The 26,144-nt window shown below is 45.6% G+C and overlaps 1 protein-coding gene across 1 annotated transcript in view; it reads right to left on the bottom strand.

The window, feature by feature from the left end:
- The window catches only part of LOC139262892 (organic cation/carnitine transporter 2-like), a 131,486-nt gene that overhangs the window by 10,927 nt on the left and 94,415 nt on the right, over positions 1–26,144 (bottom strand). Inside the window, exons 7-9 of the mRNA XM_070878147.1 lie at positions 22,792–23,006; positions 15,719–15,901; positions 14,379–14,514 (exon numbers count right to left, since the gene is read on the bottom strand). Of these exons, the coding sequence (XP_070734248.1) occupies positions 14,379–14,514; positions 15,719–15,901; positions 22,792–23,006 (534 nt within the window). The remainder of the gene's footprint in view (positions 1–14,378; positions 14,515–15,718; positions 15,902–22,791; positions 23,007–26,144) is intronic.

Below are 26,144 nucleotides of genomic sequence, written 5' to 3'. Positions count from 1 at the left end.
ACTAACCTTTTTTCTCTTTACATATCTATAGAAACTTTTGCAATCCGTCTTAATGTTCCCTGCAAGCTTCTTCTCGTACTCCATTTTCCCTGCCCTAATCAAACCCTTTGTCCTCCTCTGCTGAGTTCTAAATTTCTCCCAGTCCCCGGGTTCTCTGCTATTTCTGGCCAATTTGTATGCCACTTCCTTGGCTTTAATGCTATCCCTGATTTCCCTTGATAGCCACGGTTGAGCCACCTTCCCTTTTTTATTTTTATGACAGACAGGAATGTACAATTGTTGTAGTTAATCCATGCGGTCTCTAAATGTCTGCCATTGCCCATCCACAGTCAACCCCTTCAGTATCATTCACCAATCTATCCTAGCCAATTGACGCTTCATACCTTCAAAGTTACCCTTCTTTAAGTTCTGGACCATGGTCTCTGAATTAACTGTTTCATTCTCCATCCTAATGCAGAATTCCACCATATTATGGTCACTCTTCCCCAAGGGGCCTCGCACAACGAGATTGCTAATTAATCCTCTCTCATTACACAACACCCAGTCTAAGATGGCCTCCCCCCTAGTTGGTTCCTCGACATATTGGTCTAAAAAACCATCCCTTATGCACTCCAGGAAATCCTCCTCTACCGTATTGCTTCCAGTTTGGTTAACCCAATCTATGTGCATATTAAAGTCACCCATTATAACTGCTGCACCTTTATTGCACGCACCCCTAATTTCATGTTTGATGCCCTCCCCAACATCACTACTACTGTTTGGAGGTCTGTACACAACTCCCACTAACGTTTTTTGTCCTTTGGTATTCTGCAGCTCTACCCATATAGATTCCACATCATCCAAGCTAATGTCCTTCCGAACTATTGCCTTAATTTGCTCCTTAACCAGCAATGCTACCCCACCTCCTTTTCCTTTTATTTTATCTTTCCTGAATGTTGAATACCTCTGGATGTTGAGTTCCCAGCCCTGATCATCCTGGAGCCACGTCTCCGTAATCCCAATCACATCATATTTGTTAACATCTATTTGCACAGTTAATTCATCCACTTTATTGCGGATACTCCTTGCATTAAGACACAAAGCCTTCAGGCTTGTTCTTTTAACACCCTTTGTCCTTGCAGTTATGGATAAGCTTCAGAGAAAGGAGATTACTATGGCAACAAGGCCCCTTTAAACAAGGTTCCTATTTTTCTTCCAGCCAGTAAAGATGAAGTTATTTTGCTCAAATACACAATAGCCCATAAAATATGTAGTTCTTCTGGCAGACTCCCATCACATGTTCAGCAGGAGTCCACCAGGATGGCCACAAACTTAGTCTGGATCTGGCTACGCTGGATCCCAACCTTCAGCCACACTTTCCAGGATGATCCTATGGGGGCAGAGCCTCCGTCCGTCCCTTACAAGTCCATTGGCATAAGTTGGCATAGGGCCAGAAGTGGCGATTCTCTAAATAGGGAGTCCCTAAACCTAAGCCCTCAGTTAATACCCAAGAAAACCTGATTTATGATGCTTACGTAGCTAATACTGGCAGAAACGAAGTCCAGATTGGAGAATACGCAAGGATTACATCCTAGACCCCTAAATGTTAGAGGTTGAATAACTTTTTTTCTCAGACCAAACTCAACAACTTACTGGGTGATAGGAGGAAACCCAGCACTTCTCCCTCCCCTGGCCTTCCAGCTTCTGCCGATTGTTTCTGGTGAGTTTAGTTGTGGGGGGCAGGGGGTCGGCATCCCGATGTAACTGCTGGGATCACATTTCCACATATTTTTAGGCCAAAATGTTAGTAAGTCTTGCCTGATACTCTCCATATACCCACTTATGTGAATAAACTGAATGAAAAATTATAATATATAATTTCATTAAAAGTTCTATCTTAAAAAATTATATGTAATATACCCCTACCCCATGAAAGTTGTTTTCCCAACTAAACACGGATCACAAGTGATGTGATGTGGTTTCAAAAACAATCTGCCTTGAGGACATCGTGAACTATGACCTGGCACAGCAGCAAGAAAATGGAAGTTGTATTGCGCTTACACTGAGAACCACTGTTGTAATCTAAGCTTTGTGTACAGATTAGTGAATGAATAGATTGGGTAATGCTGGGCATTTGTACTGCTGGACCTCTGCCAGGCAGTCCCAGAACTACAAATTAAAATTGTTTGTGGAAAGGTGTATATTAGGTGAGTGACCACATTAACAGCTATAATTGAGCACTGTGCAAACAATTTTTAGTATCTACAAATGAGTCCAGGGTGACGTGGAAGGGGAGGGAAAGAATGTGATCAAAGTTTATACTACACTGTTTCCATGTTACTCGTAATCCAGGGCTGATTCTGAGGATAGAATTTGTGGAGTTTACTCAAAGTTCAGATTTTGAATCTGCTCAGAATATATTTTGAAGATAAATGAGACATGAGAGAGCAGTCCACATGGAAAATCATGACATCTGAGAAGTGTTCTCCAATAAACGAAGATTATCACTGTTTTGGGGGAGGAAAAGGGAATTGCTCAGCTTTGGAAAAGGAGAGTCCCATTATTGCCACTTCATTTTTGCAAGACAGGAAAATATAATATATACATATAATATGTGTATGTATGTATATGTAGGTGTAATATATATTTTCTCATAACTATTAACAGTAATATTGATTCCTCTGTTTTCCTTCCAGCTCGAAGACATAAAGGCTAAAAGTGTACAATCTTATACAATTATTCACTTGGTAAAAACCTATAATATCCGAGCCATCACCATCATAAACCTTCTAGTGTGGTGAGTATTAGTGCTGAGAAGAATCCTCAAGCATGTTGATCAAATAAATCTAGGCTACCTATCTATTGTTTTAAGGACTAAAAGTATTACATAACTCAGAGGCCTAGAAATTCAATCGTGTGTGCAAATAAGCACGACTTTAGGATTAGGTACAAGGATCATGTGAACGTGGTGCTGGAACCACATTAGAATGGCTCAGGCATGCCAGCCCTACAACGCTGCTTATTGGCTGTGCGCCTGTTTTGGGGGGGGGGCGGGGGTGGAAAATCGTCACTGTCCATCACCACTTAAAGACAAGCCTGCCCCTCTTAAAGGGGAGGTACATTTTCGCTGCACTGGAGAAAGAGAAAAATTGCGGCAAGAGCTGTAGATCAGATCCCCATGTTGCTTTGGAGGCCCTGGTCCAGAGAGTGGACAGGAAGAGGGAGATTCTGTTTTCCCCCCCGGGGAGTAGAAAGCCCTCCAGGCAACACATCCACCATCAGTGGGAGGTGGTGGTTGAGGAAGTCATTGCAAGGAGCTTAATTCCCAGGACATGGCTGCAATGCCAAAAAATTTCAATGACCTCAGCAGAGTTATCAAGGTAAGATTCCTATCTCAAAGTCCTCTCTCCTCATACCTGCACCACCTACAGCCTCACTACTCACACAACTCCTCCACAATCACTGCACTCTACTTCACTCCACCTCCTCCTCCTACCCACATGCTCTGTACATCCCACTCTCAGCATTATTGCATTCCTCACTTGCCCAGACTTCACATCTTGCACACATCTGCACTATTTGACCATGATGGGCACATTCTCAAAACAGCTCACTAGGCTGTCAGTAACAAACTTCCTTTGTTACAGCGTCGAGAATCCGGAAGTCTCGGGACCGAGGCCGCTCCGGATTCTGTGTAGTTCCGGACTTCGGAACATCTTTATGACGTCCCAAATCCAGAAACGACCGAGCCCAGGTTCATGTAGTTCTGGACTTCGGAATGTCTTTCCGACGACCTGAGGCGGGGGAGAGGTCGGCTGTGGCCCGAGGCGGGGGAGACACCGGCGGTGGCCCGAGGCGGGGGAGAGACCGGCGGGGGAGAGGTCGGCGATGGCCCGAGACGGGGGAGAGGTCGGCAGTGGCCCGAGGCTGGGGAGAAGTCGGCAGTGGCCCGAGGCGGGGGAGAGGTCGGCGGGGGAGAGGTCGGCGATGGCCCGCGGTGGGGGAGAGGTCGGCAGTGGCCCGAGGCGGGGGAGACACCGGCGGTGGCCCGAGGCGGGGGAGAGACCGGCGGGGGAGAGGTCGGCGATGGCCCGCGGTGGGGGAGAGGTCGGCAGTGGCCCGAGGCTGGGGAGAAGTCGGCAGTGGCCCGAGGCTGGGGAGAGGTCGGCAGTGGAGAAGTCGGCGGGGGAGAGGTCGGCGATGGCCCGAGGCGGTGGAGAGGTCGGCGGTGGAGAGGTCGGCGGGGGAGAGGTCGGCGGGGGAGAGGTCGGCGATGGCCCGAGGCGGGGGAGAGGTCGGCGGTGGCCCGAGGCGGGGGAGAGGTCGGCGGTGGCCCGAGGCGGTGGAGAGGTTGGCGGGGGAGAGGTCGGCGATGGCCCGAGGCGGTGGAGAGGTCGGCGGTGGAGAGGTCGGCGGGGGAGAGGTCGGCGGTGGCCCGAGGCGGGGGAGAGGTCGGCGGTGGCCCGAGGCGGGGGAGAGGTCGGCGGTGGCCCGAGGCGGGGGAGAGGTCGGCGGTGGCCCGAGGCGGTGGAGAGGTTGGCGGTGGCCCGAGGCGGTGGAGAGGTTGGCGGTGGCCCGAGGCGGTGGAGAGGTTGGCGGGGGAGAGGTCGGCGATGGCCCGAGGCGGTGGAGAGGTCGGCGGTGGAGAGGTCGGCGGGGGAGAGGTCGGCGGTGGCCCGAGGCGGGGGAGAGGTCGGCGGTGGCCCGAGGCGGGGGAGAGGTCGGCGGTGGAGAGGTCGGCGGTGGAGAGGTCGGCGGTGGAGAGGTTGGCGGGGGAGAGAACGGCGATGGCCCAATACAATTTCCTGACTAATAAGGATTTCCCTCAGTTCCTCCTTCTTACTAGACCCTCTGACCCCTTTTATATCCGGAAGGTTGTTTGTGTCCTCCTTCGTGAATACCGAACCAAAGTACTTGTTCAATTGGTCTGCCATTTCTTTGTTCCCCGTTATGACTTCCCCTGATTTTGACTGCAGGAGACCTACATTTGTCTTTACTAATCTTTTTCTCTTTCCATATCTATAGAAGCTTTTGCAGTCCTTCATAATGTTCCCTGCAAGCTTCCTCTCGTGCTCTATTTTGCCTGCCCTAATCAAACCCTTTGTCCTCCTCTGCTGAGTTCTAAATTTCTCCCAGTCTTCGGGTTTGCTGCTATTTCTGGCCAATTTTTATGCCACTTCCTTGGCTTTAATACTGTCCCTGATTTCCCTTGATAGCCACGGGTGAGCCACCTTCCCTTTTTTATTTTTACGCCAGACAGGGATGTACAATAGTTCATCCATGCAGTCTCTAAATGTCTGCCATTGCCCATCCACTGTCAACCCCTTACGTATCATTTGCCAATCTATCCTAGCCAATTCACGCCTCATACCTTCAAAGTTACCCTTCTTTAAGTTCTGGACCATGGTCTCTTAATTAACTGTTTCATTCGCCATCCTAATATAGAATTCCACGATATTATGGTCATTCTTCCCCAAGGGGTCTCGCACAACGAGATTGCTAATTAATCCTCTCTCATTACACAACACTCAGTCTAAGATGGCCTCCCCCTAGTTGGTTCCTCGACATATTGGTCTAGAAAACTATCCCTCATGCACTCCAGGAAATCCTCCTCCACTGTATTGCTTCCAGTTTGGTTCGCCCAATCTATATGCATATTAAAGTCTCCCATGATAACTGCTGCACCTGTATTGCATGCACCCCTAATTTCCTGTTTGATGCCCTCCCCAACATTACTACTATTGTTTGGAGGTCTGTACACAAATCCCACTAACGTTTTTTGCCCTTTGGTGTTCTGCAGCTCTACCCATATAGATTCCACTTCATCCAAGCTAATGTCCTTCCTAACTATTGCATTGATCTCCTCTTTAACCAGCAATGCTATCCCACCTCCTTTTCCTTTTATTCTATCTTTCCTGAATGTTGAATACCCTTGGATGTTGAGTTCCCAGCCCTGATCATCCTGGAGCCACGTCTCTGTAATCCCAATCACATCATATCTGTTAACATCTATTTGCACAGTTAATTCATCCACTTTATTACGGATACTCCTTGCATTAAGACACAAAGCTTTCAGGCTTGTTTTGTTAACACCCTTTGTCCTTTTAGAATTATGATGTAGTGTGGCCCTTTTTGTTTCTTGCCTTTGTTTATTCGGCCTTCCACTATTGCTTTTTACCTTTCTACCATCTGTTTCTAACTCCATATTACTTCGCCCTGTCTCGCTGCATAGGTTCCCATCTCCCTGCCATATTAGTTTAAACATGGAGGTTCATCGCCTCGATGAGACCCACCTCCTGTGCCTTTGATGCCCTCCCAAAAAGTGCAACAACATTATTAAAACCCACATGGCAATGGTACAGTCAATTATTGCAGGAATTAGCTGCTTTCTGCAGTTCCCTCCACATTGCTTCCAAAATAAGCTACAGTCCTACTCAGGAAAATTAGCCTAATATTTAAATCAGCTTGATGTTTCCATTTTTAGGTAGGAAGAACAGAAACATCATCTACACCTTAAATAGGGCTAGACTTTACACTCGGTAGCTGAGGCCCAAAAAAATGGACCTTGTTCCAGCGATGTGGGACATCTCGCCCATGCTGATCGCCGGCACAAGGTCCTTTTTTTTTGCGATTTTCCACTCGACCTTACTCCGGCGATGTCAAATGGGTGATCTGATTTTTCGGCGATCTCCCAAAAAAGTGGAAGTCAAACGGAAGTCATAGAAAAAAAAAGCTTCCCTCGCAACACTATTGTGCACGTGTGGGATGTTTTCTTTTCTTGGGTTGATTTTTTTTGCCGCGTTTGGAGACTTCATGGGTCATCGCACATGCTCAAAGGCACAGGGAGGATCAGAGAGGGTGGGAGAGAGTGAAGGAGAGAGGACTTGGTAGTTTACTGTGAGGAAAATATTGATTAAACCATCATATTGACAAATCTATCAAATTTGATTGATCTAATAGCTAGTATAGGAGCTATTATCTAGCATCTATTATCTCTTGTCTGAAAAAACATTTTATAGCAATGTTGATGCAAATGAAAGTGCAAAAAGAAAGGGAGATGGAGAGGTGAAGGGCCAAAGCATTAAGTGAGGAGGCCAATGAGGCTCTTGTTAATGTGGTCACAATGAGGTGGGAGGACTTGACACGGGGTGGGCATGGGAAACCTCCACTCCGTGCATATTGTAGAATTTTGCTGGAGATTGCCGATGTCGTGACATCGGCATTGAATGAGGTGTGGACTGCTGACCAGTGCCGCAAGAGATGGAACATCCTGCTGGCCGCTGCCAAAGTTGGATTATATATTCTATATTTAAAACATATTTAAAAGTAATATTTAAAATCACACATATGTATTATTTACTTGATGTTTATAAATTGTAAATAAAATCCTCAATGTCATTTATTTATAATGTAAAGTAATTAAATTAAAAATACATTTATTCTCCCTAACACTAACTTGAATCTTATAGTATTAAAAATTATTCATATGCACTACAATGTTATGTAATAATTGAACATTTAAATCTGACAGTCTTAAATGTTTAGTGTCAAGTCCATTAGCTTATGCTGTACAATGTTAGTTATCTTATTCTGTAAATGATAATTTATCAACCGCGCGGAGCAAAGGAGGATGGGTGGCAGTTCCGCGATGGTACACGTTCTTACTCAATATGAGGAGCTTGCGGTGGCCTTGGTGGAGCCTGAAAGCCGTTCGGTCATGACCCATGGCGTGACCGAGCCCACCCTTCAGTCTCGTGAGTAATGGGAACTGTGCAATGTGTCAAACATTACTAAATACATTCGAAAAATATCATAGTTACACATGTAATGTTATGCAATTATAATTCAATAATTTCGATGTAGTCTTGATCTATGAATGAGGCCATGTTAACCCTGGTGAACCCTTGTTCATATGGGGTTTTGAAAAGTATTGCAATGTTTTGGGTTATTGAAATAGTAATATTGATATTGAAATATTGATATATATTGATATGTATTGTTATGAGTTGTTTAGAAATTTCATTCATCTTTCTAAGGTCAAGTGTCCATTGAGCATTGTGAGGTAGCGGAGACATCTGCAAATATCGACCCCTCCAACAGCTTGCAGGAGGAAGAGAAGGAGGAGGAGGATGATGTTATCCCGCACTCCGTCAGTCATTTTGAGGCAGAACAAAAGGAGGAGCAGGAGGAGGAGGATGCGATTGTTTTTGTGGGGTGGGGGATTGAGATGGAAGAGGCACCGGGACTAAGCGTTGTGCACGTGGTGACGCCAAGGCATGTAATTTTGCAAACGCCGACCCCACAGAGGTCCGGTCAGCGTGGTGAGCAATCGCCTACCATGGAGGGCCAAACAGAGAGCTTAATATCTCTGTGCAGGGAGACGGTGGCAATTGGTCATGATCTTATCCAGGGTTTCGTGGGATTCTCTGCCAACTGGAGCCAGTTCTCCGCGAACTGGAGGCAGTTTCCAGCATCTTGGAGTGAGTTCTGCACGAACTTCTCCAACTGGTCTTCCGAGAAAGCACAGACTGCAAGGGAGACGTTGGAGGCCCTTCGGCAGCAGACAACCGCAACCAATGCCCTACGACATGTGTTGCTGGCTGGACACGCGCTGCACCCCAAGGTGTCGTGTCTGCTCGCAGCGAGACCCCGAGCACGCAAGCGAGTACAGAGGATACAGTTCCTCCTGACTTGGAAGTGGAGCTTCAGGCTTCTGCTTCCGCTCCGTCACCTCCACCACGGCAGGAAGTCTTGGCGTCGGTCTGCGTAGACCAAAACGGGCGGGTGGGGTACGAACACGGGCTGGGACTGGACCTGGAGGGAAACGTGGCTGCAGGTAGGGAGGGGGGAGTCTTTTCATAAAGTTTATTCTATTTTTGTTCACTTTTCACTTATTCACTTGTTCAATTGTTCTTGTTCTTGTTTTGTTAGTTGTTATTTGTTAATTGTTCATTGTTCATTGTTAAGATTTTGTGTATTTGAGGGAAGGGTGGGTTGGTGCAGGGGGTGGGGGGAGGGGTTTGGAGGAATAGTTTATCAAATTTTTTTCTCATATTTGTTAATAAAAAAAATTATCTTTGATTCAATAAATTGTGTGTGTCTTCTCTCAGTTACATTAGTTATCAACTATACAGTTGTTAATCCATATTTGTTTATTCTTTTAATATATAAGTATTTTAGCAACAACTTCACTATGTAATAGCTATGTAATAAATTCAATATTTACCAAAAATAATGTAATAATATCGATTTCTATTCCCTGTCCCAATATTCTGAGTACAACTAACTCTCTAAATAATTCACAACTAATCCTCCGCCTTTCCTCTGAAGTCAAAATGGTGTCCGTAGTGCCATTTTCCTTCCCTTAGGCACAGAAAAAGCAACTATTTCTCAGCACTCTTTTGGACCTTGCATCAGCCCAGTGAAGTGAATGCTAGGTGCTGAAACTTGGGATGGGCCTTGTGTGGGCTATAATTTCGGCGATCTTCTTGGCAATCAAAGTGAAAACTTAGGCACCTGTTTTTCGGGCGATATTTTGGGCCTGGTTTTCACTTTTTGCTCAAAATGGGCGATATAGGTCTGTTTTGGGACATGTATGGGCCATAGATGGGCGATGTGAAGTGGAAAGTCTAGCCCTTAAGAAACTGAATGGGGTAGAGGAGCAATGAAATCCAGGTGTACAAGTCATTAAAAGCAGCTTTGCAGGTCAGCAAAGCAATTAAACATCCTAACAAAGCACTGGGATTTATTTCCAGGGGTATAGAATTCAAATCAGTGAAGTTATGTTGAACTTGTAAGACTCTAGTCTGTGTACAGTTCTAGACTCCATACTATAAAAGGCCACAGAATCTCTGGGGAAAGTGCAAAAAAAATGTAAAGGATGGCAGCAGAACTGAGAGATTACAGCTATCAGGAAAGATTGAACAAGTTGGAGCTTTTATTCTTTAGAAAAGACTCAGAGGAGACCTCATAGAGGTATTTAACAGTAAGAATGGGGTTGGCAGGGTAGATGTGAAGAGAATGTTTCCACTTGTAAGATAATCCAAAACTAGGGGACATAAATACAAAATAGTCACTAATAAATCCAATAGGGAAATAAGGCGAAATGTCCTTACTCAGAGTAGTTAGTATGTGGAACTCGCTGCCACAGGAAGTGGTTGAGAGAAATAGCTGAGATGCTTTCAAAAAGAAACTAGATGAGTACATGATCTGTGTGGGGTATAAACACCAGCACAGACTAGTTCAGTTGCATTGCTTGTTTAAGAACATAAGAAGATAAGAAATAGGAGCAGGAGTAGGCCACCTGGCCCCTCGAGTCTGCTCCGCCATTTTCTAAGATCATGGCTGATCTGATCATGGACTCAGCTCCACTTCCCTGCCTGCTCCCCATAATCCTTTAACCCTTATCGCTCAAAAATCTGTCTATCTCCAGCTTAAATACATTCAATGACCCAGCCTCCACAGCTTTCTGGGGCAGAGAATTCCATAGATTTATAACTCTCAGAGAAGAAATTCCTCCTCATCTCAGTTTTAAAAGGGAGGCCCCTTATTCTTAGACTATGTCCCCTAGTTTTAGTTTCCCCTATGAGTGGAAATATCCTCTCTGCATCCACCTTGTCGAGCCCCCTCATTATCTTATATGTTTCGATAAGATCACCTCTCTTTCTTCTGAACTCCAACGAGTAATGGCCCAACCTACTTAACCTTTCAAAAGTCAACCCTCTCATCTTCGGAATCAACCTAATGAACCTTCTCTGAACAGCCTCCAATGTAAGTATATCCTTCATTAAATATGGAGACCAAAACTGTACGCAGTACTCTAGATGTGGCCTCACCAATACCCTGTACAGTTGTAGCAAGACTTCTCTGCTTTTATACTCCATCCCCCTTACAATAAAGGCCAACATTCCATTTGCCTTCCTGATTACTTGCTGTACCTGCATACTAAGTTTTTGTGTTTCAGGCACAAGGACCCCCAAATCCCTCTGTAGTGCAGCACTTTACAACTTTTTTCCATTTAAATTATAATTTGCTTTTCTATTTTTTCTCCAAAAGTGGATAACCTCACATTTTCTCACATTATACTCCATCTGCCAAATTTTTGCCCACTCACTTAGCCTGTCTATATACCTTTGCAGATTTTTTGTGTCCTCCTCACAATTTGCTTTCCCACCCATCTTAGGGCTCAAGTTTCGGCCTGAGTTGCTCCTATTTTTTTGGAGCAACTAGTTTAGAATGGAGCATCTTAGAAATTGCAATTCTCAGTATTTAGTTTGCTCCAGTTCTAGTGAGTTTTATTTGAGAACATATTTTTTATTTCAAACGGGTGTGTCCAGCCACTTACACCTGTTTTGCAAGTTTTGGCAGCGAAAACTTACTCCAAACTAATTAGAATGGAGTAAGTGTAGATTTTTGTACGCTCAGAACAACCTTGCCTACACTTATAAATCAGGCGTAGGGAACGAGAGATGGAGAAGGGGGGGGCGGGGTTACAAATATTAAACACTTCATTTTTACAAATAAAGAGCCATCATCAATAATAAATGATAAATCAATAAATCAACCAATAAATCAATCCAAAAAAAAAATCAATCAATAAATAAAAAATTATTTCTACTCACCTACTGCAGCACCGGGAGCCCTCCAACAGTGTGCTGGAATGCTCCCCCCACCCCACCCAGTGTCTCTCTCTCTCTCTGTCTCTGTCAATGTCTCTCTCTCTCTGTCAGTGTCTCTCTCTCTCTCTGTCAGTGTCTCTCTCTCTCTCTGTCAGTGTCAGTGTCTCTCTGTGTTTCTGACAGCAAGGGGTGGGGGGAAGAGAGTGGGAGGGGGGAGAGAGTGGGGAGGGAGGGAGAGGAGGAGGGAGAGGAGGGGCGAGGGAGGGAGAGGAGGGAGAGGGAAGGAGGTAGGGGGCGAGGGAGGGAGAGGAGGAGGAGGGAAAGGACGGGGGGAAGGAGGGAGAAGAGGAAGGGGAGGGAGAGGAAGGGAGGGAGAGGAGAGGGGAGAGGAAATGAGGGGGAGGCTAAACGGGCCCCGCCGCCGACGATGCAGATGCCTTGCCGGGCCGCCGAAGACTTCAGACGGGACCGCCCCCAGCAAGATGCCAGGCGGGCGGGCCCCGCCGACGACACAGATGCCTGGCCGGGCTGCCGAAGGCTTCGGATGGGGCCCGCCCCCCGCAAGATGCCGGGCGAGTGGGCCCCGCTGAGGATGTGGAGGGAGGAGGGCGGAGAGGAGCGGGGAGGAGGGGTAGCTGAATGGGAGGGAGGGGCGGGGAGCGGGAGCTGAATGGGAGGGAGGTGGTGGGGGGGGAGCGGGAGCTGAACGGGAGGGAGGGAGCGGGTTGGGGGGGGGGGGGGCGGTTGAGCTGAACGGGAGGGAGGCCCGAGTCCCAATCTTCGCCCGGGGAGCCCATTCAGCCAGGGCTTGGGGCGGCATGTTTCAGGCCCCTCCCACGCAGTCTCTGGGGCGAGGAGCTACTGTACATGCTCACACACTCTAGCGCGCATGTGCAGAGGTCCTGGCACTGTTTTCAGCACCAGAACATGGCTCCGCCCCCAACTCCTTGTGCTGTGCCACGCCGAGCATGAAGACTTCCTGAGGTGCTCGCAGAATCACAAGGTAAGTTTTAGGCGCCCTTTTTATTCCAGAAAATCGGCGCACCTTATGGAGGTGCTCCATTCTTAGAGGGCGCAAACTTGGGCCCTTTGTATCATCAGCTAACTTGGCTACATTACAGTCGGTCCCTTCATCCAAGTCATTAATATAGATTGTAAATAGTTGAGGACCCAACACCGATCCGTGCGGCACCCCACTAGTCATGTTTGCCAACCGGAAAATGACACATGTATCCTGACTCTCTGTTTTCTGTTAGTTAGCCAATCCTCTATCCATGCTAATATATTACTCCCAACCCCATGAACTTTTATCTTGTGCAGAAACCTTTTATGTGGCACCTTATCGAATGCCTTCTGGAAATCCAAATACACCACATCCACTGGTTCCCCCTTATCCACCTTGCTGGTTACATCCTCAAAGAACTCCAGCAAATTTGCCAAACTTGATTTCCCTTTCATAAAACTATGCTGACTCTGCTTGATTGAATTGTGCTTTTCCAAATGTCCCGCTATTGCTTCCTTAATAATGGACTCCAGCATTTTCCCAACCACAGATGTTAGGCTAACTGGTCTATAGTTTTCCTGCATTTTGTCTGCCTCCTTTTTTAAATAGGGGCGTTTCGTTTGTGGTTTTCCAATCTGCTGGGACCACCCCAGAATCCAGGAAATTTTGGTAGATTACAATCAATGCATCCACTATCTCTGCAGCTACTTCTTTTAAGACCCTAGGATGTAAGCCATCAGTTCCAGGGGACTTGTCTTTAGTCCGATTATTTTGCTGAGTACTACTTCATTAGTGATAGTGATTGTATTATATTCCTCCCTCCCTATAGCCCCTTGATTATCCACTATTGGGATGTTTTTAGTGTCTTCCACCGTGAAGACCGATACAAAATATTTGTTCAACGTCTCTGTCATTTCCCTGTTCTCCATTATTAATTCCCCAGTCTCATCCTCTAGGGGACCAACATTTACTTTAGCCACTCTTTTCCTTTTTATGTACCTGTAGAAACTCTTACTATCTGTTTTTATATTTCGTGCTAGTTTACTTTTATAATCTATCTTCCCTCACTTTATCATTTTTTTAGTCGTTCTTTGCTGGCTTTTAAAAGTTCCCCAATCCTCTGGCCTCCCACTAGTCTTGACCACATTGTATGCCCTTGTTTTCAATGTGATACCATCCATTATTTCCCTAGTTAGCCATGGATGGTTATTCCTTCTCTTACAGTCTTTCCTTCTCATTGGGATATATTTTTTTTGCGAGTTATGAAATATCTCCTTAAATGTCTGCCACTGCCCATCAATTGTCCCATACTTTAATCTATTTTCCCAGTCCACTTTAGCCAACTCTGCCCTCATACCTTTGTAGTTTCCTTTATTTAAGCTTAGGACACTGGTTTGAGATCCAACTTTCTCACCCTCCAACTGAATTTGAAATTCAACCATGTTATGGTCACTCATTCCTCGAAGATCCTTTACTAGGAGATCGTTTATTAATCCTGTCTCATTACACAGTACCACATCTAAGATAGCCTGCCTCCTGGTTGGTTCCACAATGTTCAAGGAAATTATGAACTGTGCTGTATATTCCATGTAATTCTCAGAATACATCTTCAACAAAGTTTTGGTAATGTCTTTTAACCCTCCAATAAATGCTCTTTTCTTTCCTCTGTGAAGCATTTTAGGATGTTTTCTATGTTAAAGGCATGAGATAAGTGCAAGTTATTGTTGAGAGAAGAAAAGTGGGAATAAAAGATGTAATCATAACAATTATACACTTACCACTTGATATTCTGCATCTGGTCAATGGTTTCCGGGAGAGGAATATTGATTGTTTCGGGAAAAAACAAGACCAGAATTGCTGACAATATTGTTAAACCCCCCATTAGAATGAAGGGCAGAAGCTCATTATAAGCACCTGTGAAAATATATACCAAATATAGTTTGTAACGTGAATACCAGCAACTCAACATAAAGCCAAAGGCACTACATGTAATGCGAGTCTATAATTGCTATAAAAGCACCCTTGAGTGTATTTTCAATGCAAGTGCATTCTAACAATGTGGGGATACTTTCGGCCATGGCAAAGTTATTTTACAGTGCTCAATCATTTCACCAAAAACGTATCAACTTTCCAATTGGAATTACCAGCACTATACAATATAAAATATGTTCCATAAATCTTTTTTGTGAAAATTCATTAAATCTAAATTATGCACAATTTAGCAGTCAATCTGAAAGCACCTGCAAGAATGCTGCTGAATTTGTTAAACTGCCATTTAAATGTTATAAATAGTGCCTTGTGGGGCAATCCAGTTGTGAAATGCATAATTTCTGGTGAAAAATTGTACACTGATATACAAAATAAAGTTACACGTGTCAGATTCTCTGAGTACTTCAGTATTGTTACCTGAATTGATTCAATTACTGCTATAAGTTGCAACACAAGGTGCATTAATGAAAATGATTGGGAACTAGTATAGCATCCCATAAAAAGTTCATGTAGAAAGCTGTAGCTGAAAAATATTTCACACTGACTATAATTATTCACACATACAACTGACAATTGTAATGTACTCGGTCAGCTCTCACACATTCTGTAGTGATGGTGCTTTCCAATCAGATAAGCTTAGGGCGAAAAAACTGTTCAATACATCATTTTCTTCTCCTTACTGAAAAAGGCAGCATGCAACAAAATGTATCAAATGCAGTCTTTGGTTGTTAGCTTGGGTGCAGTACACAGCATAGTTGATGAGTAGGCTGATTTGTACAATTAAAACTGCATAACTTAGCTATGCACTTAGAGCACTCATAACCCAGCTCAATACAGACAAGACAGTCATCCACTTGCAAGTGCAAAACATATGGCGCAAGTGTTCCTGTACACAATAGCACAAGTGCAGCATTTGTGAGAGCATGCCCTACGTATAAAGCTTACTCATAAATAAAAGCACAGGACTCCAGAGTTAAATGGAGTCTAAGTAAGTGCAAAGGTTTGGGATAGATAAGGGGAAGTTTTCAATTAAATCTGTATATCACAAAAAAGAATACCAGCACCAAGTACATGGAGTAAGCCTGGAAATTTCCAAACTGCATATAAAACTTTAACTCTGGTATCTTACCAAGATAAACAAAGTAAGGTGAGATGATACTGCCTGTCCTGGAGGCCATCGTGCTCACTCCGACACCCATGTTTCTTACCACGGTTGGGTAGAGTTCAGCAGTGTAGACATAAACCATGGAGAAGGCAGAAGTGATAACAAATTTTCCAACCATCACCAGCATCGTGGTAAGTATTGAAAGATCTAGAAAAACCACAAGTAGCCATAAGCTTGGTGGAAAATGCACTGGTCCACAGGCACCTGTCTGTATAATCCCCAAACATTTATATGCTGTTTTTCTGAATGCGTCCTTCTGGCATGGACCGTTGCCTGCCAGGAGTGCAAAGTGGGAAATCACTCACACAATTCCCATGATTTTCCGTCCATTGATTTTAGTGAATGGAAAATCATGAGAACGCATCCACGATTTCCCAATTTGAACTCCTAGTAAGGCTCTGCAGTGGAGGAGTTCAATCAGAAAATCAGCCCTTAAGGCTGTTGTAGGTGGGGCACATTAAATAAAAGCATCTCACTCATGCTGGTCAGGCGACTACCACTCTAAAGCTTGATGTGTTACTCTGATCATGCAGACACCTCCATATATTGCATAGAAGTCTCTGTACATGTGCACTGGCACTTGGATCTTCAGAGGAAACCAGAGTACAGAATGGACTCTTCTAGCCCTTATGCCTTATATTTAAAATCCTTATAGTTTATCACACCATGCCACAGCTGTCCACCTTTTGGAACTCTCCTCTGTTCTCTCTTCCCTTAGCTTCTGCACTGAGTAACTTCAATATTCACCACAACTTTTCTAGCACTCTCTCCTTCAAATTCACTGCTCTTCTGTTATTTCTCAATCTTACCCTTCACATAAACTCATAACCTTCGCTGCCACCTTGACCTCGTCATTTCTCATCGCCTCTGCACCCATGGTCTCAATCTCCAACAAGCCCGACTATAACCATTGCCTTGTCTCCATTACCACCCAACTCTCCCTACCCTGCTTCAATTCCACCACTCTCACAACTCATCACCAAAGTTAAGGTTAAGACTTTACACGTGGCTGCTTCCACTTTATCCTCCTCTCCTCATTCCTCCTCGTCTCCCATATATTCTAACCCTGAACCTTCGTCTTTCTACAGTTTCTCCCCCATGAGCCCATCTCCTGCATGAGTCCCAATGCCTGTTTCCTTGGTTCTCTTCCCACTCAACTCCTGATCACCCAACTCCCTTTCTTTGACCTCATGCTGTCTGATATTGTCAATGATTCTCTCTTTCCAGCAAAATTGCAGTCAACAATCCTCCTTAAAAAACCCACTCTTGATCTTGCAAACTACTGTTACACTTAAGTCGTCAAATGTGTTGTTGCATCCCAGCTTCATACTATTAATTCCCAAAACTCTTGTTTGAATCCCTCCAGTTTAGTTAGCAAAATTCTTACGACACCAAAATGGCCTTAGCTAAAGTCACAAACAACATATTCTGTGGTCGTGACTGTGGTGCATTAACCCCCATCCTCCTGACCTCCTCAAGAGTTCAACATGGCTGACCACACCATCCTCCTACAAAACTTTACCTCCATAGCCCAGCTCTGTTGAACTTCCCTTGTATGGTTGCATTCCTATCTATCTGAACATAGTCAGTTAATCTCCAGCAATGGCTTTTCCTGATCACGCCTCCACACTGTCAAAGTTCTTGCCCCCCTTCTCTTCCTCATTTTCAGTCTGCCCTTGGTAACATCATACTCAGGCCCTAAGTGGAGGAAGTGCATCTGGGAGGGCGCTGAGCACCTTGAGTCTCATCGCCGAGAGCATGCAGAAACCAAGCGCAGGCAGCGGAATGAGCGTGCGGCAAACCAGTCCCACCCACCCTTTCCTTCAACGACTGTCTGTCCCACCTGTGACAGAGACTGGAATTCCTTTATTGGACTGCTCAGTCACCTAAGAACTCACTTTTAGAGTGGAAGCAAGTCTTCCTTGATTTCGAGGGACTGCCTATGATATGATATATGACATACTCAGGTACAGGTTCAGCTTTCACACATTATTAAAAAAGCAGTAGCAGGACATTTGGAAAAGCAAAATTCGGTCAGGCAGAGTTAGCATGGATTTATGAAGGGGAAGTCATGTTTGACAAATTTGCTGGAGTTCTTTGAGGATGTAACGAACAGGGTGGATAAAGGGGAACCAGTGGATGTGGTGTATTTGACTTCCAGAAGGCATTTGACAAGGTGCCACATAAAAGGTTACTGCACAAGATAAAAGTTCACGGGGTTGGGGGTAATATATTAGCATGGATAGAGGATTGGCTAATAAACAGAAAACAGAATGTAGGGATAAATGGTTCATTCTCTGGTTGGCAACCAGTAACTAGTGGGATGCCGCAGGGCTCAGTGGATCCCAACTATTTACAATCTATATTAACGACTTGGAAGAAGCGACTGAGTGTAATGTAACCAAGTTTGCTGACGGTACAAAGATGGGAAGAAAAGCAATGTGTGAGGCGGACACACAAAATCAGCAAAAGGACATAGACAGGCTAAGTGAGTGGGCAAATATTTGGCAGATGGAATGTAATATTGGAAAGTGTGAGGTCATGCACTTTGGCAGAAAAAAATCGAACAGCAAGTTATTATTTAAATGGAGAAAGATTGCAAAGTGCCGCAGTACAGCGGGACCTGGGGGTACTTGTGCATGAAACACAAAAGGATAGTATGCAGGTACAGCAAGTGATCAGGAAGGCCAATGGTATTTTGGCCTTTTTGCAAAGGGGATGGAGTATAAAAGCAAGGAAGTCTTGCGACAGCTATATAAGGTATTGGTGAGGCCACACTTGGAATACTGCGTGCAGTTTTGGTTTCCATATTTACGAAAGGATATACGTGTTTTGGAGGCAGTTCAGAGAAGGTTCACTAGGTTGATTCCGGGTGTCATGGTACATCAGTCATTGAAGGTTGGCATGCAGGTACAGCAGGCGGTTAAGAAAGCAAATGACATGTTGGCCTTCATAGCGAGGGGATTTGAGTACAGGGGCAGGGAGGTGTTACTACAGTTGTACAGGGCCTTGGTGAGGTCACACCTGGAGTATTGTGTACAGTTTTGATCTCCTAACTTGAGGAAGGGCATTCTTGCTATTGAGGGACTGCAGTGAAGGTTCACCAGACTGATTCCTGGGATGGCGGGACTGACATATCAAGAAAGACTGGATCAACTGGGCTTGTATTCACTGGAGTTCAGAAGAATGAGAGGGGATCTCATAGAAACGTTTAAAATTCTGACGGGTTTAGACAGGTTAGATGCAGGAAGAATGTTCCCAATGTTGGGGAAGTCCAGAACCAGGGGTAACAGTCTCAGGATAGGGGGTAAGCCATTTAGGACCGAGATGAGGAGAAACTTCTTCACCCAGAGAGTGGTGAACCTGTAGAATTCTCTACCACAGAAAGTTGTTGAGGTCAATTCACTAAATATATTCAAAAATGAGTTAGATGTAGTCCTTACTACTAGGGGGATCAAGGGGTATGGCGAGAAAGCAGGAATGGAGTACTGAAGTTACATGCTCAGCCATGAATTCATTGAATGGCGGTGCAGGCTTGAAAGGCCGAATGGCCTACTCCTGCACCTATTTTCTATGTTTCTATGTTTCTACGAGGGGGTTGACTAATGAGGAAAGATTGAGTAGGTTGGGCCTCTACTCATTGGAATTCAGAAGAATGAGAAGTGATCTTATCGAAACATATAAGCTTATGAGGGGGCTTGACAAGGTGGATGCGGAGAGGATGTTTCCACTGATGGGGGAGACTAGAACTAGAGGGCATGATCTTAGAGTAAAGGGCCGTCCATTTAAAACAGTGATGAGGAGAAATTTCTTCTCTCAGAGGGTTGTAAATCTGTAGAATTCACTGCCTCAGAGAGCTGTGGAAGCTGGGACATTGAATAAATTTAAGACAGAAATATACAGTTTCTTAAACGATAAAAGGATAAGGGGTTATGGGGAGCGGGCGGGGACGTGGAGCTGAGTCCATGATCAGATCAGCCATGATCTTATTGAATGGCGGAGCAGGCTCGAGGGGCAATATGGCCTACTCCTGTTCCTATTTCTTATGTTCTTATACATTGATGACACCCATCTCTCTCTCTCTCTCAACTCCTCAGCATCATAATTTCCACCAGCTCAGTTTGGGAATACTGAAGCCATTGTCTTCGCCCCTCACCACAAACTTCATTCTCTTGCCTCTGATTCTTTCCCTTTACTCAACAACTGTCATACTGAACCAGACAGTTCACAGCCTTGGTGCCTTGTTCGATGTTGAGCTGAATTTTAAACCCCAAATCCTTCCCATCATCAAGACTGCTTTCTTCCACCTTCCACAACATTGTCTCAGCACCTCACTGCTGAAACCCTTGTACAAGCCTTTAATGTTCTCCTTGCTGACCTTCATCCTATGCCCTCAAGAAATCTTAACATTTCCACAGCTCTGCCATTAAGTATCACTTGCCCATCAACCTTGTCCAAGATAACCTATGTTAGCTCCCTGTCCCCCAATACATTTAATTTAAAATCCTCATTCTCATCTTTAAAACCTTCCATGGCACCTGCACCTGCTCCAAAATAATTAGTTCCTTTGACTCCAGTCTTTTATACATCTCCCCATTCCTTTACCATTGGTGGCAGAATCTTCAGCTGCCTAAGAATTCCCTCCCAAAGCACTCTGCCTCTCCATCTCTTTCCTCCTTTAAAAGCCTCCTCAAAATCCATCTGTTCAATAGCTTTTGCTCAATCCTCCTATTTTCTCGCTTCATGTGCAGGGTCCATTTTCTTTGTACCCTTCTGTGAAATGCCATGGACCATTTCTTCCATTAAATACTCTATGTAACTCTAAGAACTGTTGTGTGGGACTCAATTATTTCTGCTGCATGGGTTCCTTCCACTTACTAGCACGACTCAACTGCCCTGTAGAATGTGTAACTGGAACTGCCCATCCCAAGGTCTCACTGACTTTGCAAATTGTAACTCGAGCCACATTGACTTCCTGAAGCGACAGAGGACAGAGCTCTCCAGAAGACAGCAAGGGCCAGCCAAAGTGCCTTACCCAGTCCAAGTGCATGCCTCCTCCAGCCGAAGTGCCTTACCCCAGTCCAAGTACATCCCTCCCCCAGCGCAAATGTATCCTCCCCACCCCCGGCACCCCACCATAGATGGGGCAGGCATTGTGTATGAATTGTTAACAGGTTTATTGTGTATGAAGTTGAATAGTAACAGTGTCGTGACTTCTGAATATCATCCACTCCAACGATGTCCCTTGTAGGGGGCTGAAAGAACATGATCTGTCTTCCCCTCACCCGTGTCTCCCCTTCCACACCCACCCCCCACCCACCCGTGTCTCTCTCTCTCTCTCTCTCTCCCCCCTCAGCCTCTCTCACTCTCCCCTCAGCCTCTCTCCCCCTAGCCTATCTCTCCCCCCCGTCTCTCTCTCTCTCTCTCTCTCCCCCCAGCCTATCTCTTGCCCCTGTCTCTCTCTCTCTCTCCCCCCAGCCTTTCTCACTCTCCCGGAGCATCTCTCTCCCCCCAGCCTATCTCTCTTTCTCTGTCTCTCTCCCCCCAGCCCCTCTCTCCACCCCCCCAGCCGATCTATCTCCCCCCAGCCGATCTCTCTCTCTCCCCCCAACCGTCTCTCTCCCCCCAACCGATCTCTCTCTCCCCCCCCAGCCGATCTCTCTCTCCCCCCCCCAGACGATCTCTCTCTCCCCCCAGCCGATCTCTCTCTCCCCCCCCCCAGCCGATCTCTCTCTCTCCCCACCCCCCAGCCAATCTCTCTCCCCCCACCCCCAGTCGATCTCTCTCCCCCCCCCCCAGCCGATCTCTCTCCCCCCCCCCCAGCCGATCTCTCTCTTCCCCCCCCCCAGCCGATCTCTCTCTCCCCCTCCCCAGCCGATCTCTCTCTCCCCCCCCCACCAGCCGATCTCTCTCTCCCCCCAGCCGATCTCTCTCTCCCCCCACAGCCGATCTCTCTCTCCCCCCACAGCCGATCTCTCTCTCCCCCCCACCCCAGCCGATCTCTCTCTCTCCCTCCGCAGCTGATCTCTCTCTCCCCCCAGCCGATCTCTCTCTCCGCCCCCCCACCCCCCCAAGCCGATCTCTCTCTCCCCCCACCTCCCCCCCCAGCCGATTTCTCCCCCGAGCATCTCCCGATCTCGGCCCCAGGGCCACCGCTCTCAGCCTACACTACCACTCTTGGCCCCAAGAACTCCGGTCTCGACCCCACACCGGCCGGGGGGGGGGGGGGTGGGGGGGAAGAGTCGGAGCCTCAGATCCTGCTTCTCAGCACCACGTGGATAGAATGATTTGGGCTGGGAGAGGTGGCGGAGCTTGGCAGGGGCGGGACTTGTCACATGTCTGTCAAAAAAGTGCAGTATGGGCATGGGGGGGGGGCGGGGCTGGGCAGACACCCGTCTGTCAAAAAAAGTGCAGTACAAGTAGTTACATTGTTTTAATAAACAGTTTAAGGCACATTGGGGTATAAATTTGTCTTGGAAGGGAGTACAAAATGTGCTGCTAATTTGCTATCGCCCGTTATGCGCTACTGTCCAAAGCAATTTAAGCCCAATTATATTCTAGGGATTCATATTGACTTCAGCTATGCTGATTGGTAGATTCAGTGGCAACAAAATAAAGTGGTATTCAACTGCTCCATACCGATTCTTAAACTACATTTACAATGCTAGTCACCCACTGGTTTTCTCTCCTTACTGTTCTCCACTCAGTGCCAATCCTTATGATGCAGGTTAAGATCAGGGAACTTGATCCACCAGAATATCTGTATTTGTAAGAAAGATTTAAATTATGTTGATATATTGCAAAGTATTTGAGGGTTGGCAATTAAGGTGTTTTATCAGCATGCTGGCATATTCATGATTGAGGGCAAATCGGGTAGATTTTATTGCAATTAGGAAAGTGAGGTCTTCTTCATTTCTGGCGCAATGTGCTGGAATGCTAAAAACTCTACAGTATAACATCATCTGTATCTTTCAATTTACCATGAAATGATGCATGTTAACAAAGACAATAATCGTAGATGTATCATAAGCATTTACTTGAAGGTACAAGCTGGATGAAGAAAAGGACAAGTCCTCCAAGAAAAAGTGCGCCTGAAAGGCTGAACCTGCGGGAAAACCTCTGGAGAAGAAGCCAAGCTGCTGTGTAGGCTGGAACTTCAATGGCAGCAGAGAAGAAACAGTTCAAATAGGCATCGCCGTTGAGATTGGGTGTGTTCAAAGACAGACCATAGTATTCAATTGATAGAATCATCCTACAACAAAATGGTACAATCTTCCTGTAAAATGTTTAAAAACTTATTTCTTCCTCCCTTTTCCATTTTTCCTTTTCTGGATTTTGACCCTATCTCAATTGTGCTCCAATCTGGCAGGCTACAGACAGTCTATTGGGACACTCTATCCTCAGATTGGGACACTCTCTATCTCTGAGTACTCTGTTAATGCCGAGTGCATTGAGTGTCATCTTGAAGTAACTTAAGTAAAGAGATTTTGGAGTCCATGTACACAAATCATTTGAAGTAAGTAGACATATACAAAAAGCAATCAAAAAGGCTAATGGAATGTTGGCCTTTATCTCAAAGAGGTGGGAATACAAATGGGAGGAAATTATCCTTCAGTTGGTCAGGGCCCATCTGGCAGACCACATTTCAGGAAGGATATATTGGACTTGGAGGGGGTACAGTGCAGATTCACCAAAATAATACCGGGGTAAATGATTTAAATTATGAGGACAGGTTGAATAAACTTGGCTTGTATTCTCTTGTGTATAAAAAATTGAGGTGAGATGTTTAAAATGTTAAAAGTATTCTATAGGGTAGATGCAGAGAAACTATATCCTCTGATGGGGGAAATCAAGAACCAGGGTAATAATCTTAGTTAGATTTTGGCCATTTAGGAGAAAAAGCAGGAAACACTTTTCCTTCCACAAAAAGTTTAGTAGACATCTGGAATTCTCTGCCCCCAAAAGGCTGTCGATGCTGGGACAACTGAGCTTTCAAGATTGCGATCGATTGATTTTCATTGGATAAGGGTATCAAGGGATCTGCAGCTAAGGTGGGTATAATGGAATTGAGATACAGGTTAGCCATCATCTAATTGAATGGTGGAGCAGGCTTGAGGGGGCTTATTGGTCTACTCCTGCTCCTATGAGACTCCACCATTAAAGGCCTCCTGTTTAAATAATAAACACACATGGCTGTATCTCAGAAAACACTGTCAGAAGCCCTGACAAAAGTTATTTACCTGCTTGGCCCTCAGCGACAGATTATCACAAGTTGTGGAGGCACTAAAGCGATAATATAAAAGCTTGAAACAAAGACAATGATATTTTTCTTGCTAGGAAGGAACATTAGTTTTTTTTATATGGCCAAGGCAGTCTACTTCCCTGTAAAAGATAGAGATAGTTAAAGCTGTTCTATAGAAAACTAGTTGGAGACGTCAACCCTCCTGTGCAGTAAAAACTCTGGCCTAGAAATTCAATCATGCTGCATCCATTTTCCAGGCACCTGTCCAATGTGGTTGTAGTGCACATGCCCTGTCCCATGCCAGAAGTGTGCTGCCCGACATATTGGAGATACTCCTCCAAAGGCATCAAAGATGCAGGCCAGAAGTATTCAGGAAGCTCATTATAATATTAAAATAAGGGTCCTACGAATGTTGTAGGTTCTTTTTGCGAAATTGGTCTGTCTTAGTGTGTGACTCACCTTGTGATAAACCTGTCCAGCAACTCATGATGCTAACAATCAGGAAGGATCCTACAAGAGTTCCATTTAAAGGGCTCCCATTTATACAAGTTAGTTGCTGTTTTTTTCTCTTAGGCTGCTAGTTAATTTCTGGGACCTTTTTTTTAAACTATTTTCTCTGGTTCCACAAATGAATTCTGACTTCTGGGAACAACTTTGTGTTGGTGCTGGACAGTATTGGCAGCTTTGGCAAGAGTTTAGTCCAGACATGGGCGGTCTGTTGGAGCTGGAGAAGAAGCAGCGATGAAGGCAAGAGGGAGCAGGAGCAGCTTGGACAAAATGGAAGAGGAGGTCACTGGGCAGTATGGCGCATACAGCAGGTCTTCAGGAACAATTTTCATACTTCAGCTTCTCCAAGAAGCCATGTATGAGGTCACTTGATGCAGCCACAACTGGAGCCCAAAACCAGTGCATGGGTAGCACTGCCTGTGACAGTCAAGATCACCATGTCCCTTAATTGTTACAGCACAGGGTCAGTCCAGGCTATCGCAGGTGACAGTGACATATCGCAGTTTTCTGTGTACCGCTGTATCTGGGTGATGGAGGCTCTCTACACCAGGAGGAACACATACATCACATTTCCCATGGACAGAACACACCAGAATGAGAAAGCATAGACATCATCCATATTGCAGGCTTCCCCAAGATCGAAGGTGCTCCAGACCACACCAAATTGCCCTGCATGCTCCCCATTGCCAGCCTGACATCTTTGTCTGAATGTGCATCTTCTTTATGACCACAGGCAACACATCATGTAGGTCTCTGCCTAGTTTCCTGGCAGGAGTCAAGATTCACTCATCCTGCATCAGTCCTCTGTGCCTTTATTCCAACAAGGCGGTCCGGTCACAGGCTGGTTACTTCGTAACAAAGAATATCGCTTACGGGCATGCCTCGTCAGGAACCTGGGCACAGACACAGAGCATGCCTACAATGAGAGCCATACCATCACCAGAAATCTAATTGAGCAGATATTTGGCATGCTCAAGCAATACTTCCAGTGCCTGGAGCATTCAGGAGGAACTCTGCAGGACACCCGTGACTCTGTTTTCAGATTTGTAATCATGTGCTGTATGCTGCATGACATCGCTATACTGAGGAACCTGGCCTTAATACCACCTGGGCATCAACTACTGAGAGAGGATAATGATGAGGAGGAGGAAGAGGAGGAGGAGAAAGAGCTGCATGAAGAGGAGGAAGAGCAAAAGCAGCATCGACCACCACAGCCCCAAGCTACCAGAACTCTCAGAGAGCACCAAATTCAATGAGCACTGCACCTGAACCTTCACTCCCATCCCCAATATACCAATAGTCCTGCAATCCTTATCACCATCTGATTCCCTACATTCAGTACAGCCTAACTAGTTTTTGCTTCAATTGACTACAAATATGAACTCCAACACCAAATCCAGAAAATAGAAGCTTTACTTCAACATCTCACTTCATATCGGAGTAACAGTTAACGAGAATAATTACCACCCTTGTGAAACCCCCTTATCCCTACCTTGTAAAACCGATAACCTATCCTAGTGCTCTTATGAGGTGTATTGCCAATGGCTACTGCTTGGAAAGTGGAAGGCTGCTGAGCATCCATTGAGGACACTTCACATGGCATGGGCAACCTTGAGCGGCTCTGAGCCTTGAAGATCCAGC

This window comes from Pristiophorus japonicus, chromosome 4 (genome assembly GCF_044704955.1).
Source record: "Pristiophorus japonicus isolate sPriJap1 chromosome 4, sPriJap1.hap1, whole genome shotgun sequence".
NCBI classification, from domain to species: Eukaryota; Metazoa; Chordata; class Chondrichthyes; family Pristiophoridae; genus Pristiophorus; species Pristiophorus japonicus.
Note: the sequence above shows the minus strand (reverse complement) of the source record. Positions and strands in the feature narration are given on the sequence as shown.